This window comes from Mercenaria mercenaria, chromosome 2 (assembly GCF_021730395.1).
Source record: "Mercenaria mercenaria strain notata chromosome 2, MADL_Memer_1, whole genome shotgun sequence".
Classification (NCBI taxonomy): Eukaryota; Metazoa; Mollusca; class Bivalvia; order Venerida; family Veneridae; genus Mercenaria; species Mercenaria mercenaria.
This window is the reverse complement of record NC_069362.1, coordinates 16,614,337-16,630,625: the sequence shown is the minus strand read 5'-3', so window position 1 is coordinate 16,630,625 and position 16,289 is coordinate 16,614,337. Positions and strand designations below refer to the sequence as shown.

Sequence of the window (16,289 nt, the reverse complement as noted above, 5' to 3'; positions counted from 1 at the left end):
TCCTTTCCCTTTCTGTAAAACATTTTCCTTTCCTCTATTTCGATCTTTCTGATTCCGTCTTTTTCCTAAGCATTTTCTAAGTATCTATACAATTTTCAAGAACTGCAACGCGATAATATGTTTACAAGTGCTTTAAAATATTCATAGACATTTCAAAAACATACAAGTCAAAGCGCCCATTATGCTCTAAGTTGTAAATTGTACGCCGCGATCTTTGTAAAATAAAGCAAAGTTACTTAAATATGCAAACGGTTGTGTGCAAACACAAGGTAACATGAGGTAACGCACAGTAAAATTTTAAACGGCCTAGTAAATCAGACTAAGTTAAATGTCTAATGCAAAACTGGAACTATATAGTCAAAGAAAAGACTTGGCTTTGGTGTTCCGTTTTACATGGGTTTCGAGATATTTCAATGACGGGTTCGCGGGGCGGAGTGGTGATTATGAAATTAAAAGGCGGAGGTGCAGGGCAAAAACTTGATTAACAGTGGATAATGTTGGAGGAACAGTTTTTCTGTTCGTTTTAGAGAAGAAAGACTTTAAAGTATACACCCGTCCTTAGAAGAGAATGAGCAATTTTTAAAGTTTGTTTGAAAGTTTGTCGAAATACTGTGATTTGGCCTCACGAATGAGAAAAACAGTTTCACTTCGTACTTTTCGAAATTATCCCATTTTTCCGTAAATTTGCGTAGACTTGTTTAATATGTTCTTTTTATATCGCTGTTCATCCAAGGGACATCCGAGAGTCTAACTGCCACATTTTTCTTAGGAATGTTGTGTTCTGCAATGACCGTGGTTGGAAGTATTTATTGATATCAGTGTCGTTACAGCCATTCGAATATGAATTGTAATTTTCCGCTCGGAGACTATCGTTATCACCTCAGGTACTTTCTTCTGATTTAGATCAATAGTCATGTACTATTCGGCTTGCCTCGAAACGTTCCACTTCTTGTTGGCTCTGTGTCAAATGATTTAGGACAATCTCTTGGAAATGGTCATCTGTGGATGGGAACTAAGAAATTCTTCCTCTTCTAAAGTAACAATAATATTTTCCTATTATTAATAAAGGCTTTTCCATCAAAATCAATTTCCTTACCAACATGAAAGGACTACTTAGGTGACCCGCTACGAGTAATGTTCATATAATTTCGTGTCATAAAGAAGAACGGTCGCCAGAGAGCTTAGTCACTTAAATAGATATTCTCATTAGAATTTGTTGGCCCGTTTCTGAAGTAAATTGCATCAAACATTTTCTTGGTGACAACGTACTAACTTCTTCGTAAGACTAAGTAACCCCTATGTAAGGCTTAGTAACTCCTATGTATGTATATTCTACGTACATGTATGACTAAGTTTACACCTAAATAGGACACAATAACTCATACGTGTGACTTACTGACTTTAATTCGTAGGACTTAGTAAATCCAACATAGGTAGTATTAACTTGTATAAGAAAACTTACTCATGAATCAGTAACTTCCACTTACGCCTTACGTCTGTCTCCTACATACGACTTACTCTGTGCATCATTGGAGGTTCCATGTGCACCGCCGTATGAATACACCTGCTACATTTTGATACTTATAACATGTGTAAATGTTGAGTTCTGCTCAACCCAGGGCTAGAGGCGTGGACCACAGCTTACACTTCCACTACCGTCCATGAACAGGCTCAATGAAATGGAGCCTGCAACATTTTCGTTAATGTCGTTTTGGGCGATCTATGGTTTTCCTTTTTTTTATTTTACTCTCTTTTACATAGAACATAGTACCTCCAACGTACGACTTAGTTACTCCTATGTAGGACTTACTAACTAAGGAGTTACACGTTACATTAGTTAAGTGTTAGTAAGTCATATGTCCTATTTTGGAGTAAGTTTAGTCCTATGTAGGGGTTTGAGTTCGTAAGTCGTTTATTGGGAGTTAACAGGCTTTACGTAGCAGCTAGTAAGCTGCACGTAGGCCTTAATGCAAGTCTCAAGGCTGGCACTAGGGCGCTTCCATACTTATCCGCTACCCGTACTTAGTTAAAATTTTACTAATTAAATTATCTGAAACTGCTTGCTTTATTTTAAATTGACTTCCCACAAACATTTATTTGATAATTCTTTTACCAAGAATGCTCACTTTTCCGATTTATATAAAGCATGGTCACAGGGAAAAAATGGATTTTTGTTTGTTTGATCTACCATTTTTGTCTGAATCATCAATTATATTTTGAAATAATTTCACGGATATACACTCTAGCTCTATAAATATGCAAATATGAAATATTTGTTTCAAGAATATTTGCGCAATGCGTATATTCACGAAACTCAAATTCGGTACTGTTTTATTCGGATATATAGAGATTCGTCGTCGAATAAGAATATTGACTATCCGTTTAAATAGTTAAACGCTTAAAAGATAAATAAATTGACCAGATTGTCCAATGATAAAAAGAAAATTGCTTTTTACAGTGCATCACACCAAACATTGTTGACGCTGACGTAAACATTCACGTTTGGATATCAAAAGCAGAACCCAAGAGGAGTAGCCTGTCTAAAATAATTTCGTTGACTCTCCCATAGCAATATAATTGGCTTCTAGTAGTGTTTGATACTGTCACTTGAGTTTTCAATAAGAGTTTGAGAAAAGTGTTGTTTTTTTGTCTTATTTTGAGACGAATAAATGTCAGTTCTGATCCTTAATCTAATATAAGTTAGAAAACTGTGATAAAAATAGTGTTCATTGGTTAATAATTCACTCCAACGTGTAATAAAATTTAATTGTATGAATGTACACTGTGAAACGGGAATTCAAACACGAGCTGTGCATGCACTGGCAAACACGATCACACTTCAGGTATCACAAAACAACATTAAGATACTTTATTAATTGCTGCAATAGTGAAATATTTTCCATTTAAGAATGAGCCTTTGGGTGTATGTCTTGTGTTGACATCTGCTATTTGAAAATTGTTTAAAACAGTATAATATTCCAATAGACATTTATGGCCCTATTGAAACTTTGAAAATCTACAGGCCAAAATGGTTTCTTATTTGAGCAATGAGACAGGTAAGCAATCTGACGTCTTCATGGCCGTCTTTTGTTATATTTCAGATATGTAATTTCTGAGGGAATTTCTATTAAAAGATTATTGGGAAGATGACAATGAAAGGAACTAATTTTACTGTACAGATATTAACATTATTTGTTGTTGGAGTAAACGCAGGATTGCAATTTGACACTGCGAGACAACTACCAGGTCCATTAACTAATTTTGTATCCCACGAAGGCAAATTTTTCATCGGAGGTACAGACAGGCTCTACGTACTGAACGATAATTTAGGTATTATTCAGACAGCAAATACTTGCAACCTTTCAGCTTTTGATTGCAATAACGTGAACAAGATATTACTCATACACAAGGAATGGTTAATAACATGTGGGACTGGTAATAATGGAATATGTGAACTTAGAAATACATCGGATTTAACGTTGATTTGGGTTAATGATTTGAAAGTTTCAACTGATATACAAAGACCAGCTCAAGGTATGATAACGAAAAATGGTTATTTGACCATTGCTATCACATTTGGAGAAGGTATAAGGCAGTACTTTATGTTTGTGGGAGTCACTTATAAGTATGCTATTAGTACCAGGGAATTACCGTCTTTTGCTCTAGTTCAAACCTTGGATTCTTCAAGATATCTTCAATTAATAATTGAGAAACATACAGCAGAAGATTACCTGATATACTACAAAGCAAGTTTTCAGAATAATTGGATGACATATTTTGTGACAAATCAAAAGCAGTATGTAGGATCAAAAGAATACATATCAAAGTTGGTAAGAATCTGCCAAAATGACACAGATTATGGTTCATATACAGATATTGTTTTACACTGTGAGCATGAAGGCCTAACTTACAACTTGATTCAAAATGCTATTCTTCTTGATGCTTCAAGTATGCAATCAGGCAAGATTTTTGCCGGCATATTTACACGTGGAAATGATCCGGAGAATCCACAAGGCGACAGTGTAATTTGTGTGACAAATCTACAGTTTTTAGATAACGCAATCATGGATGCGAAGAAAGCGTATGCGGTTTCATGTGAAAGCGTCGAAAATGCGAGACGGTACCTTCGATCGTATAAGGGGGATATCTGTTTATCTGAAGAGGTTAGAACCATGTCACTGCTTTTCTTAAATATTGAAAGTAAAATAAAAGAAAATATATTTGTTACGGTCATACCAGTGCTTCGTTCATTTGAAAATAATATATATGTATATTCAAATACTATGATATATATTATTTTCGTTTTCAGATTTATAGAGAACTGGATTTTAACTGCAACGTTGAATTGCCGCTGTTTCGCTACGTTATAGGCAAAAATGTTTTTGCAATGCAGTCAAATATCAAGTTCATGAATAAAGATGGTATCATTACAACAATGTATGGGACAATTTACGACGGCAGACCGGTTGTGATGTTAGGTACATCAACTGGAAAACTTATACAAGTAAGTACAACAATACAATAAAATAAATGTTATTATAGATTTAGTTTTAATATTTGCTAAATTATTCAGGATAGGAATAGTAAAAAACACAGGAAAACACTTTCCAAATTCGAACTCTACACAGAATTAAAGGAACGATTGATCTCTTATATCAGATAAAATAGAAAGCTAGCCCGTTATGCTGTTATGCTCTTCTTTGCAAAAATGTAACTACTGAACATTTCCTGCGGAGATGTAATACTACTGAAAAGGGTTACATAGTATCTCTTGAAGTAAACAATGAATTTTTCCCCTTCATAGAAAATAATCTATAATGACATATGGATACATAAAAGAAGCCAAACCGGCTATAGCAAAAAAGCCTGAAATTGATTTTTATCAAAATGTTAGTCCCTAACTGTACTTAAGTGCAGCTAAATATTTCATGTTATTGTTTTATGATAATGTAGACAACAAAATTACAATACTCAGTACAATTTATGCCAGTGCTATGCTGATCAAAACAAAACCAAAAGGAATCATAATTATATATTCTTGAATATATAATCAATTGATTTAATAAAAAAGTGTTGTTTTTTTAATATATATATATATTTCATGCTATAAGTTTTACTTGGCATACAGCATACATAAGGAGAACATCGATTGCCCTAGAAACGAATAAGGGACAGAAATACAGAAGAACTCGTATAGAATTAATAATATAAGGGATGTTTATAAGGCAGATAAATTGTGTGTGAGAATATTTTTTCACATGCACATATCTTTATAAAGTGATATATTAACTTAGAGAGTATATGAATGTTAAATGTTTTTTCTTTCTTTTATTGTTTTACTGTCTCAGAAACTGTAAACGAACTTGTTATTGGTTTTCAATTTTGAATATGAAACCTCTTTAATGCTTGCATCCTTTAACCATTAAGTGTTACATCTATAAGACTACTAGGGATGTGTTTCAACGCTTTGTTCTTTGACGGAGAAAATAAATGGGGTTACATTCTATATATAAGTTCAAGTCTAAAACGGGGTTATTTAAAGTCAAAATGTCAATCACAGAAAAACCTAGTAATCTCTGTGGATGCATAATTTTCTACACGATCTTTATAACATAGAAATTTTGGAAACCCCACAGGTCGCTCAACACGACAAAAAAAAACGAAAATGTTGCAGGCTCGGTTTAATTGGGATGATGACAGTTAGTGGAAATGCATGCTTCCGTCCATGCCCTCCCGGATTGAGCAGAACACAACATTTACACATGCTAAAAGTACAAAAAACAATTTAGAGACATCCGCAAATGTGTTCATACGGCGGTGCCCATGGGACCCTTAAATGATACACTGGTGTGTATTTAATTAAAAGCGGCGTATGGTCCCCAGTTAAAATAATGTGTCGCATAGTCGCCATACCCTCCTCTCGTAATCGTGCTGACGTGTCCTAGATGATTTATCATTATGTCCTGCTGTCGTTCTAGCTTCGGTGCCAACGCGACAGAACGACATAGCAGAAGCAAACCAATACTATCTGCTTTGCCAGTCATGCAGTAGAAAGAAATAAGAAACGGAAGAAATATAGTGACAAGAATGCAAAACTCATAAATTGATAACTATGTCAAGGACAATTCATTTTGTTCGTCCAAATGTTTCTTTTATGCTATATTGACACGTAGCCACGAATATGTTTTATTCATTATCTACTTTATAAATACAAGAGTTTGATATGACTTAACAAATCACTTCATAATGATATTAATAAGGTATAAAACATTCATGGATAAAATGTTCTCTTTTTAACATATCAAGCACAATTTAATTATCTTTTTTTCAATTCCCAAGATGAATCTTTTGAAAAACCTTTCACTAGAAATCTACGCAAAAGAGGTTGTTGATGACTTTCTTCCAATCAGGGCGATTTACACCAAAGATGAAAATGCGCTTTATTTGATGAATAGCCGCCGCGTAAGTATATATAATCCAATATTAGCTTCGTCTATGCCTTAATTTTGTCTGCAATTTGCAGCTCGCAGTTCAAGTTGCAGTTTGTGATTCAAATTACAAACCTTAAACTATAAGATATCCAATGGCTATCTGTCATAAAAATATTTTATACTTCAATATTTACTTCAAATATTCAAAATGCTTATCAAATAAAGTTAGCTTTACTAAATATACTGGGCGTCTTTGATAAGTTACCACTTAATATGTACCTCTTTACTTTTTAATACAATATCGACGTCACTTTTTCATGGCCTGTGTGCGGTCGATTACTCATAGACCCTGTTTGATCATGTCTCCTAACCCATTTCATGGCTGTCAGATGAGAACAGCACATACGACGTGCAATTCCACGACATGAAAGTTCGGCGTCAACCATGCCAATGGCCTGATGGCGTTGATCGTACCTTAAACGTGGCATTCTTAGCAAGGATATTCTGTTTTTTAACGTATTCCTTTTAGTCTATTGGCTAACTTTCATGTGCGATGAATGATTTGCGATAGAATTTTCGTACATGTCGACATTGCTTGAAAAAGTTATTTTGCACGTGCAGCCCATGCCTCAAATGGAGTTAATCGAATTTGACAAATCTTTACACTAGTGACGCCTCAGTTGCGTCAAAAATGTAGTCGTGCTATGCTTTTAACACATTTCAATGTGATTTTTAAAATATAAGGGCCATTAGGGTGGTAACTTGTGAAGCTGAGTATATATAAATTAACTGTGTATGTAGAGCTACGCTCATAAAGAAATGGCATGCAGTGGCAGTCGATTATTTAAAATCTTCCAATTTATTAGTGGTAGTACACATTTACACTTGTATACAGTGTGTACTGTTTTTAATTAATGCACAGTACTGTCAATACATATAAACTCGATAATTTTATGTTTACATAAACTGGTGTTTTTTTTCATGTTTTAAATATGAAATTTGGGTCTAGTAAACCTTTAAACATCTTATCAAAAATGCAGTTTAAAAAAAGCTGTTGAAAAATCAGTATGCTGTTCTAATTACAAACCAAAAAATGCTTTGCAATTGCAGTCCGCGATTCGAATCGCAAACTGAAATTTTATTTAACAATTCACCACGTACATTTAACACTTTTTCCATGTATTGCGTAAGACTTCACATGTCTACTCCTTCGTGAAATTATTTCACAGTCGTGTAACAGATTTAGAGTGCTTAAAACTATTAAGACATAATTCTGTTAAATATTATTTCCTAAATAAGATATGACGTAATTTAAATCACCTATTATTTTGGCAGATAATAAGTTATTTTAACACTAACTGCTCGGAATGTCAAACTTGTGCTGAAACAATGGCCGTGAGAAATCCTTTATGTGGGTGGTGTATATTTTCAGAAAGGTGAGTATATTTTATTATACTTAGCAAGACAACATCGAAAGCAATTTGAAAATGCTACTAAAATAATTTGCTTTATACATGCCGTCTTCAAGTGTGGTTCGGTTACTTGTATGACAGTATCTATCAGCACTTTTTGACTTGCACATACAGTTAACACTTTTATAAACTCGTGTGTCCGAGTTTAACATCTTTGTTTCACACATTTTTCAGTCATAAACGACGGTGTCTACTTGTAGCAGTGAGCATCACAATGTCCAACTTTATAGTGCCGTCTCACTATAAAATAACGACGTAGACACTTGATATGATACCCTCCCATTCACAGTATACAGGCACTGGCCTGTCCATCCATAGAACTATTTTCTTACATTAAATGCTGGGCACCAAGCGAGGAAGCTAGTATCACTTTTTCACGTGTTTAGTATGAAATGGTCAGGGAGAAAACCTATGAACTCCCCAACCCGAAACGGACGCTCTGCTTCTAGGCTACCAAGGGTGTATAAAAAGCTTAATATTTTATACGAGGTTACGAAAAATATTACCAAACATTGACATTGGTTGCATTTGCACGCTTTTGTTCATTGAGTCTGGCTTAGTTCCCAAAACAAGGGTATTGTCTTTATAATGCCTGATTTATACGGAGTTATTAATAACTGGTAGTGTATATATTTGTTCCTAGCAACTGCTTGTATTTCAACTTCTGTATCCGTTGCAATTCATTTCAGAGCTACGAGACATTCGGAGTGTTCCAATGCTACCGATTACTGGTTGTCGTCTCACCAGGAATGCGTGTTAATTTCAGTTGAACCACCGGGAATTCATTTCACTACATTGTCCAAACATTCAAATCTAACTGTAAGTTGGAATTTTTGAGTCTACTTTTACAGGATGAAGAAATACATACATTCCAATTCTTGTAAATACCATGTAGTTTTATGTCGGTTAATGCATTTCATATGTTTTCAGGTCACTATAACAGTTCAAAATTTTCCTGCTAAGCAGGACAACGGAATATACACTTGTAGGTTCCTTCGAGGACTGCACTTGATTAACATTACGGCAGCTCAACAATTAACTATGAACACGGTGTTCTGTGAAATACCTCCAGTATCCGGTAATAACATACGATTATCTTAGAATTTAAAATGGTGTAGAACAAAAATTTTTCGGAAATCTTATACATAGCCTTAATGTAAATTATAATTTATATTTAATAAAATTTTGAGAGTATGAAATATGTTTTTTTTGTCAAATACTTAGGTGTATACTTTTTCTTTATAATTGTATGATTTAAATGTAGCTTGGTGTTTTGGTTTCTGGTAAGGTCACATTGCACATAGGTTAGGTAGGGTATTTGATAGGAGGGTTCAGATATTTTCTAATTTGAAAGGTTTTTGGGCTATATGAATGGTGAAGCTACTATCATAGATTGATAGCGTTCGTTTATTATCAATGATACCATTAATCTTCCTGCATGTATGGTATTTTAGTAACAATATATCAGTGTTGTGAAGAAGCCTTGAAGAACCGGTTGGTTTTAGGGAAACAAATAATGCTGAACGATTTTGTCCGTCTTTTTGTTGAAAGATCTTTATAAGATGTCTTGATTATTTTCAATCACTGTTCAAACAAAAACGTCTGTAACAAGTTGCCAATTACTGTAAAATCATTTAATTTTGTGGGTTTTGGTCATAACGGCAATTTTGTGGGGATATGAATTCGTTGATTTCATTTTTTATTATAATATGAATGGAAATTTTACTTGTTCGTTGGGATTAAATTTTGTTGATTGATTCAACCACGAAATCCACGAAAATTAGTCCCCCACAATATCAATGATTTCACAGTACATGTATTTACGTTGGTCTAGAATTGCACAAACGATCTATTGATCAGTTAAACAGTTAGTAAATAACATTTTCATATGGTTATGTAATTGCTGTTTGTTAGAAAGCTGTAATTGATGAAGTTCAGGAATAATATGTCTTCACACTCTCACATAAAGTAGAAATTGAAATATATTGATGTTATAAATAAAACTAGAAAGCTATGCATATATATTTTACATTCAAGTCAATAGTCTGATAAATTCTTTTTAAACTACCAATATGTATTAAAGAAACTGCTGCAAAATGAAATTCAATCAGTTCGACCAAATTGCAAAACTTAAAAGTCTCTTTCGGATACCAGAAAAACGCAATGCATGCATTCTAACGGTATACAATGCTAGCAGGGGGTGTTGAGGCGGGTGTTTCTCCAGAAATATCCTGGATACGGTTTTTTCCCTGGCAAACATTTTGTTTGAATATATCGCAAATATACCTTCTGTTTACAGTTCATACAGAAGCTGCTATTGAACTACTACTGAAAACCAATTTAGGAACTACAGCTGTACTTTCTTCGGCACCGTTCTTATATTATGAATGTGGTTACTTTAAAAGGTAATGTATGATTTGAAAGACCTATCCTTACCTTTTATCTAAGTTGAGAGGTTTGGTGAGATGAAACCTAGGAAATACTTTGCCACAAACGTCAGCTAGTTAATTGTTATTATTCCAGATAACCATTTTTCGTGAAATGGTCAAATAAGTAATCTCTTTTTCATGTTTACGGATATAATGTATGTGGAGGAAACAAGTCAGTCTTAGTTTTACTAAAATGCCAACAATATACTTCATATGAAGGGAGGTAATCACTTAAGCTGCTGATGGTGATGGTAAAAAAGTATGTCAAGTACGAAAAATCCAAAACTCTGAGAGCAAATTATCGTGTTACGAATTGTATCATATCTATATTAATGTAATGTAGTAAAATACGGCAAATTTCAAACAAAATTGAAACAAATAGCCATTTATTCACCTGATCACAATATGTTTTGAAGTAGTTCAGGCTCACTCATGATACAGAATCTGATTTCCAATTAGAGCAGATTAGAATTCGATTATTGTTAGTTCGTATTGATTTGCAGGTATATAAGAAAAACATACTGTTGATTTGTGATTGTTTTAGGTGTGCCGAATGTGTTAGTACTAATGGTGCGAACTGTCACTGGTGTTCAAAAACTGCAACCTGTCAAATGTCGAATTCATGTTCTGTGGAGTCAGTCTCGGAAGTCAGTACCTGCTTAATTTTAGTTTGAAAATAGACATAGTTTTACTTTATCTTTAAAATATCAGCATTGGAAAAGCATGATATTCATATATTGAAAAAGTACGGTAGATTTTTAAAGAAAAATATGCAATGTGAATAAGCAATATGCAAAATGAAGTTTAAAATCAAGGTGGGGAAAGATACACAATGTATTTCAATTCTTTCACGAATGAAAAACAACGGCTTATCCCGTTTCTAAAATGTCGCAAAATCATACTAAAATGTCTAGAATTTATAAACTGGAAACAAAATTATGAGGGAAGAAACTGACAATAAAAGATAATTTAAAAATGGGATGTGATACTTGAATGAATAAAACACTATCTTGTCAGAATTTAGTGTTTTTAAACAACCAGAATCATAACATGTTCAGCTTTTCACTTTTTTGGGCTCAGTTTTATTTTGAGATAACTTGGTAGAAATGACCAACATAACAAGACAACTACCACATCGAAAATGCATAGCCTACCTGAAAGGTCAATGTCAGACTTAAAGGTAAACTATCAAAGGTCATTTTCCTTTTCAACTGTAACCGCTTTTATACATACCTGGATTTTCAAATAACTTGGCAAAACATTCTCGTTTAGGAACCATGTCACTACCTAAAATGTCAAGGTCTCAGATTAAAGGTTTTTCCATTCTTCTGTATAAATTTATATGCATGCCAGAATATCAATTGTTTTTGGAACAAAGTCACCACAACCAGACAGCCTGTCTCTTTTAAGACCTATGCCAGTATCTTAAAGGCCAAGGTTATACACAGAGGTAAAACATTAATGTCGTGTATAACTTCTCTATGCCTGCAATGGTATTTCAGTAACATACCATAGACATTCGCCATAACAAGACGCCGTGTCGCATTCAAGTTTCATACCTGTACCTCAAGTTTTGAGGTCAAAATGTGTTATAATGTTCTTTTTTCTTCTTATCTAGTCTATTCCCTTTGCATGGATGGATATTTATCAAATACCTTAGCACAAACATTTACCATAAGTAGATAATGTGTTGCATGCATGATCTACACATCTAGCTTAAATCTTAGAGGGCATTGCTCCTTTTGTGTTCCGTATATAACTTTTGTTTTGTTGTAGTATACATACAAGGATTTAACTTTGCACAAACATTTACCTTTATAAGTCATTGTGTCAAGTCTTACACTACACTTACAAGTCAAGATATTCCAGCATTTCTTTGTTTAGCCTATATATATATATGTGTGTGTGTGTGTAACTACTGTTTTGAGTGATTTTTACACTTACAGTTTTACATGTGCCCGCTCGTGATGAAATAATGCACGGAGGGGCACCTGGGGTCTTCCTCCACCAATAAAGCTGGAAAGCCGTCATATGACCTATCATGTGTCGGTGCGACGTTAAATCCAACCAAAAAAAAAACAAAACAAAAAAAACGCACCGACACAAATTTTAATTATGTAGCCATTTTGCAGCGTTTAATACTAATTCTTTTAATTCTACACCCCGTGCATTGTTTCGAACCCGCATCAGTGAGGAGCAACTGATTACATGACAGCAACCTTAAGCAATCGGTCAAGAAAGCCTCCTTTTCACACTTTGTGTCAGTCAATGTTCATAATCAGTATGAATTTATCTTCATTTGACGTAAGTCACAAATAAAATCGAAGTAATAAAACGTTTACCTTTCAGGTTATCGGATTCATAAGCCACGGCAATTTAATAATCTACAGATTAGTCAACATCCACTAAAATAAATATTAAGACAGAACATGGAGCTTGGTGAAATACAATAATATAACTCTTTTTGTAATGCTAAATCATAGTTACTTTCAAGAAATGTTTCATGACCAATTTATGTCTCTGCATCAGCTGTGTGGGTCTAAACTACAATTAATCATTGATTACGATTGACAAGTATTTATTTTATGTATTTTACAGTTATACGGCTTTATATGACTTAAAAATACACAGGTTATTTATCAGTTTAGATATGACATATAGCTAATTCAAATTTAAACTGTCCAAAATAATTCTTAGGTACAGCATAATTCATGCATATATTTCGTCTTGCATGTCAATTTAAGGCATGGTCGTCGCAGAATTATCGGAGGAGATGAATCAATACTTGAATAGTGTTTGTATTAACGATAGCAATTCTAGAGTCAAAAGAAGTGGTTAAAGGTTGCGGAAACTGCTGATGCATCATTGTGTATAAATAGGTGGTCGACGAAACATGCACAACTTAACCTTCTGTTTGCTTTTTTTTCCGAACACTTTCATAATTCAGACAAATTAATCCAAAATCGATTTAAGAGTTATTCCATCTGAACTGTACATGTCTATAAGTTACAAATTTGATACTTTCAAATTCTAAGTTGACACGATATCATGATGGCAACTTTATAAATTTGGTTACTTATTTTTTTAGGTTTTCTAAAAACCACATGGCACTAATGTGACTAATATGATCTGGCCCATAACAATTGAACTACAAATGCTATGACTTTCTTTCTACAACAGATATGTTGAGATATATGCATGCAAATTAAAGTTGACTTCATAACCTCAGATCCCCTTTCTAAATGCCAGATTGTTTAGGTCTGCCCATTGTTTTCTCGTTTAGGTCAAGGCAAACCCATTCCTTTATCTGGGGACCATACGCCCTTTCAATGGAATTACACGCTAGTGTATCATTGAAGGCTCCATGTGCACCGCCGTATAAACACATGTCTCCAAATTGGTTTTTGTACTTTTAGCATGTATAAATGTTAGACGGTAGCATGTATTCCACTACCGTCAATAAACAGGTTCAATCAAACCGAGCCTGAAGCATTTTTGTTTTTGTCGTGCTGAGCGACCTGTAGAGTTTCCACTTTTCCTATTTCATTTTAACTTACAATTAAATCAGATCATGAATAGTGTTTGGAATTACAAGCACGTTAGGCGATTACGTCCCTGCTCTATATGTACGACTTAGCGGGTTCTAATGCTTTATGCATATTGCATTTTATCTTTGGATCTTTATAATATTTATCGGTATTTGTTTAATCGCATTGGTTTTATCATTATGAATTTTCATACTATATATAACATATTTGTATTCTTCTGTTCTATAAAACGGTGGTTCTAATATGTATTCTACTTTTTTATAGATCACTGCTTGCCCTCAAGTACTTGACCAAAGAGGAAGCTACTTCATACCAAACGGAATTGAAACTGCTGTAGAGATCAAGATTGCGAACCTCGTACTAGTAATATTCGTATATTTAACTTTTATGTGACTCAAATGCATCTAGAAAAATATAGCAAGTATTTATCTATTTTCAGTAACCATTATCTCTCTAGTGTAAAGTTCAGGCGAGTTATTTCTAGAATATGTTACTAGTTGTTATTTGCCCGTTTCCAGTAAGCATTACTATGGAGTAGCGGTGGTCTAGTGGTTAAGGTGTCGGTCGCTCAACCAGGGGTTGTGGGTTCTAGCGGCTCAGGGTTCATGACTATGACTTCTCATATGACACCAGTGCTGGTATTTACAGGAAGCGGATTCAAGAGTGGTTCAAATAAGCTGTAAGCTTTCATCGAAATCGAGAGCAAAAATAAATTACTGTAAACTAATAAGCATTATTTTTATAGTTAAATTTCAAGAAAGAAATTTCAAGAATATGATACTATTAGGCAATTGCCTGTTTTCGAAAAAGCATCATAGCCGTGGTATGCAGTTCAAGTAAGTTATTTCTAGAATAAATTATATGTTTGCTTAGTTTCAATAACCATTGTCTTTATAGTGTATAGTTCAAGCAAGTTATTTCTAGAATATATGAAGTGTAGGCCTATATCCAGTAACCATTATATCTATATTGTACAGTTCAAGCAAATATGTGCTCTCAGTACAACAATTTTATTTATAAAATAGGAATTTGAAAACTTTGTCCTACCTGTTATCATCATGCGCGAATAATTTTTCTGTTATTGTTTAGTTTATTACATCAATGGAAGCAACCTATTTTTCCCTAAGGTACATAGGAATAGTGTGTTTGGTATGAAATCAAATTTGTAATTTATCACAACTGTTCCAAACAGTCCTTGCTATTTTCTTTGTTGATATTGTGCTCAGTACTAGAATGCATTTTTGCAACCATCTATCCTTCAGGATCCAACGCTCATCTATAAATGTATCGTACCGGAGGCGTTGCATGAGGTTCGGGCTGATGTTATTGCTAATAATTCCATCACATGTTCACTTAACGTAAGTTGAAAAAATGACCAAATTTATTATTTGTAACAAAACATTTAAACTGTCTTAACTTGTATTGGATCAAAAAATAACTTGAAGATACGCCGATAAACTCGGTTTAATTGCAAATTGGACATTACGCACTACAAAATTTTATTATACGCTTTTACTGCTTTTCAAAGACTATGTACAAATATAGTGTTCTGAGGCATATCAAAATCGTTTCGTGCATCAAAATATAATAGGTAAGGGTAGATTTCTCGGAAGCTCAGAGCACCACAAACACAGTCTCAGTGCCACGCATTTGCAAAACAGGCCCACAACAAAAAGAATCTGTAACGGAAAAACATTATAGATGGGCTGCTTAAAAAATCCAAAAAGTACATACTAATGTTATGTAAAATATAGAAAAAGTGGGGAGGAAGAGGTAAAGAACGAAGGAAAAATTGGAAACAAGGATGAGTATTCAAAAGGGTATGCTAAGTTTCTTAATCACAGTTACCCTAAAACGTAAAACACAGCAGCGCAGACACTCATGTGCAAATGACAAGCACACGCCCACACACATAACTAACTTTCATAGATAGACAAGTAAGATATAACAACACTGTACGGCACCGCCCAAGACACATAGACGCACAAGCACACACACGCACACACATAAGCAGGGAACACAACAATCGGGCACAGCCAAAATTAAGGTGGGCAAGATAACTTACTCATCGAAAAAGGGGAGAGGATGACAAAGCAAGGGAGTGCAAATGCAAGGGGAAAGGATGGGGAAGGGGCGGCGATATAGGGAGTGAGAAGAAAGAGGAAAGAAACGCTAACAACAAACAAGACAACATACGCAACACAAAGTACAAGACAGACAGAAAACAAGTTGAAAATAGGGGCACCGCCTTGAAACAGTCAGAAACTCTTACTTAACCTGTTTTCAACAAGTTAAATAACACAATGTAAACAGAATTATTCCCCGCTGGGAGAAAGGCCCTAACATTAGTGAAAACATACCAGATCATATTAAGTAAAACATAAAATTATGGTAAATCTAAGGTATAAT

At 34.2% G+C, this 16,289-nt stretch overlaps 1 protein-coding gene across 1 annotated transcript in view; it reads left to right on the top strand.

Moving 5' to 3' along the window:
• The window catches only part of LOC123543226 (plexin-B-like), a 53,214-nt gene that overhangs the window by 7,803 nt on the left and 29,122 nt on the right, over positions 1-16,289 (top strand). The window contains exons 2-11 of the mRNA XM_053530984.1: positions 3,102-4,163; positions 4,310-4,504; positions 6,340-6,462; positions 7,767-7,867; positions 8,593-8,722; positions 8,834-8,981; positions 10,203-10,308; positions 10,877-10,979; positions 14,145-14,243; positions 15,143-15,238. Of these exons, the coding sequence (XP_053386959.1) occupies positions 3,147-4,163; positions 4,310-4,504; positions 6,340-6,462; positions 7,767-7,867; positions 8,593-8,722; positions 8,834-8,981; positions 10,203-10,308; positions 10,877-10,979; positions 14,145-14,243; positions 15,143-15,238 (2,118 nt within the window). The 5' untranslated portion in view covers positions 3,102-3,146. The remainder of the gene's footprint in view (positions 1-3,101; positions 4,164-4,309; positions 4,505-6,339; positions 6,463-7,766; positions 7,868-8,592; positions 8,723-8,833; positions 8,982-10,202; positions 10,309-10,876; positions 10,980-14,144; positions 14,244-15,142; positions 15,239-16,289) is intronic.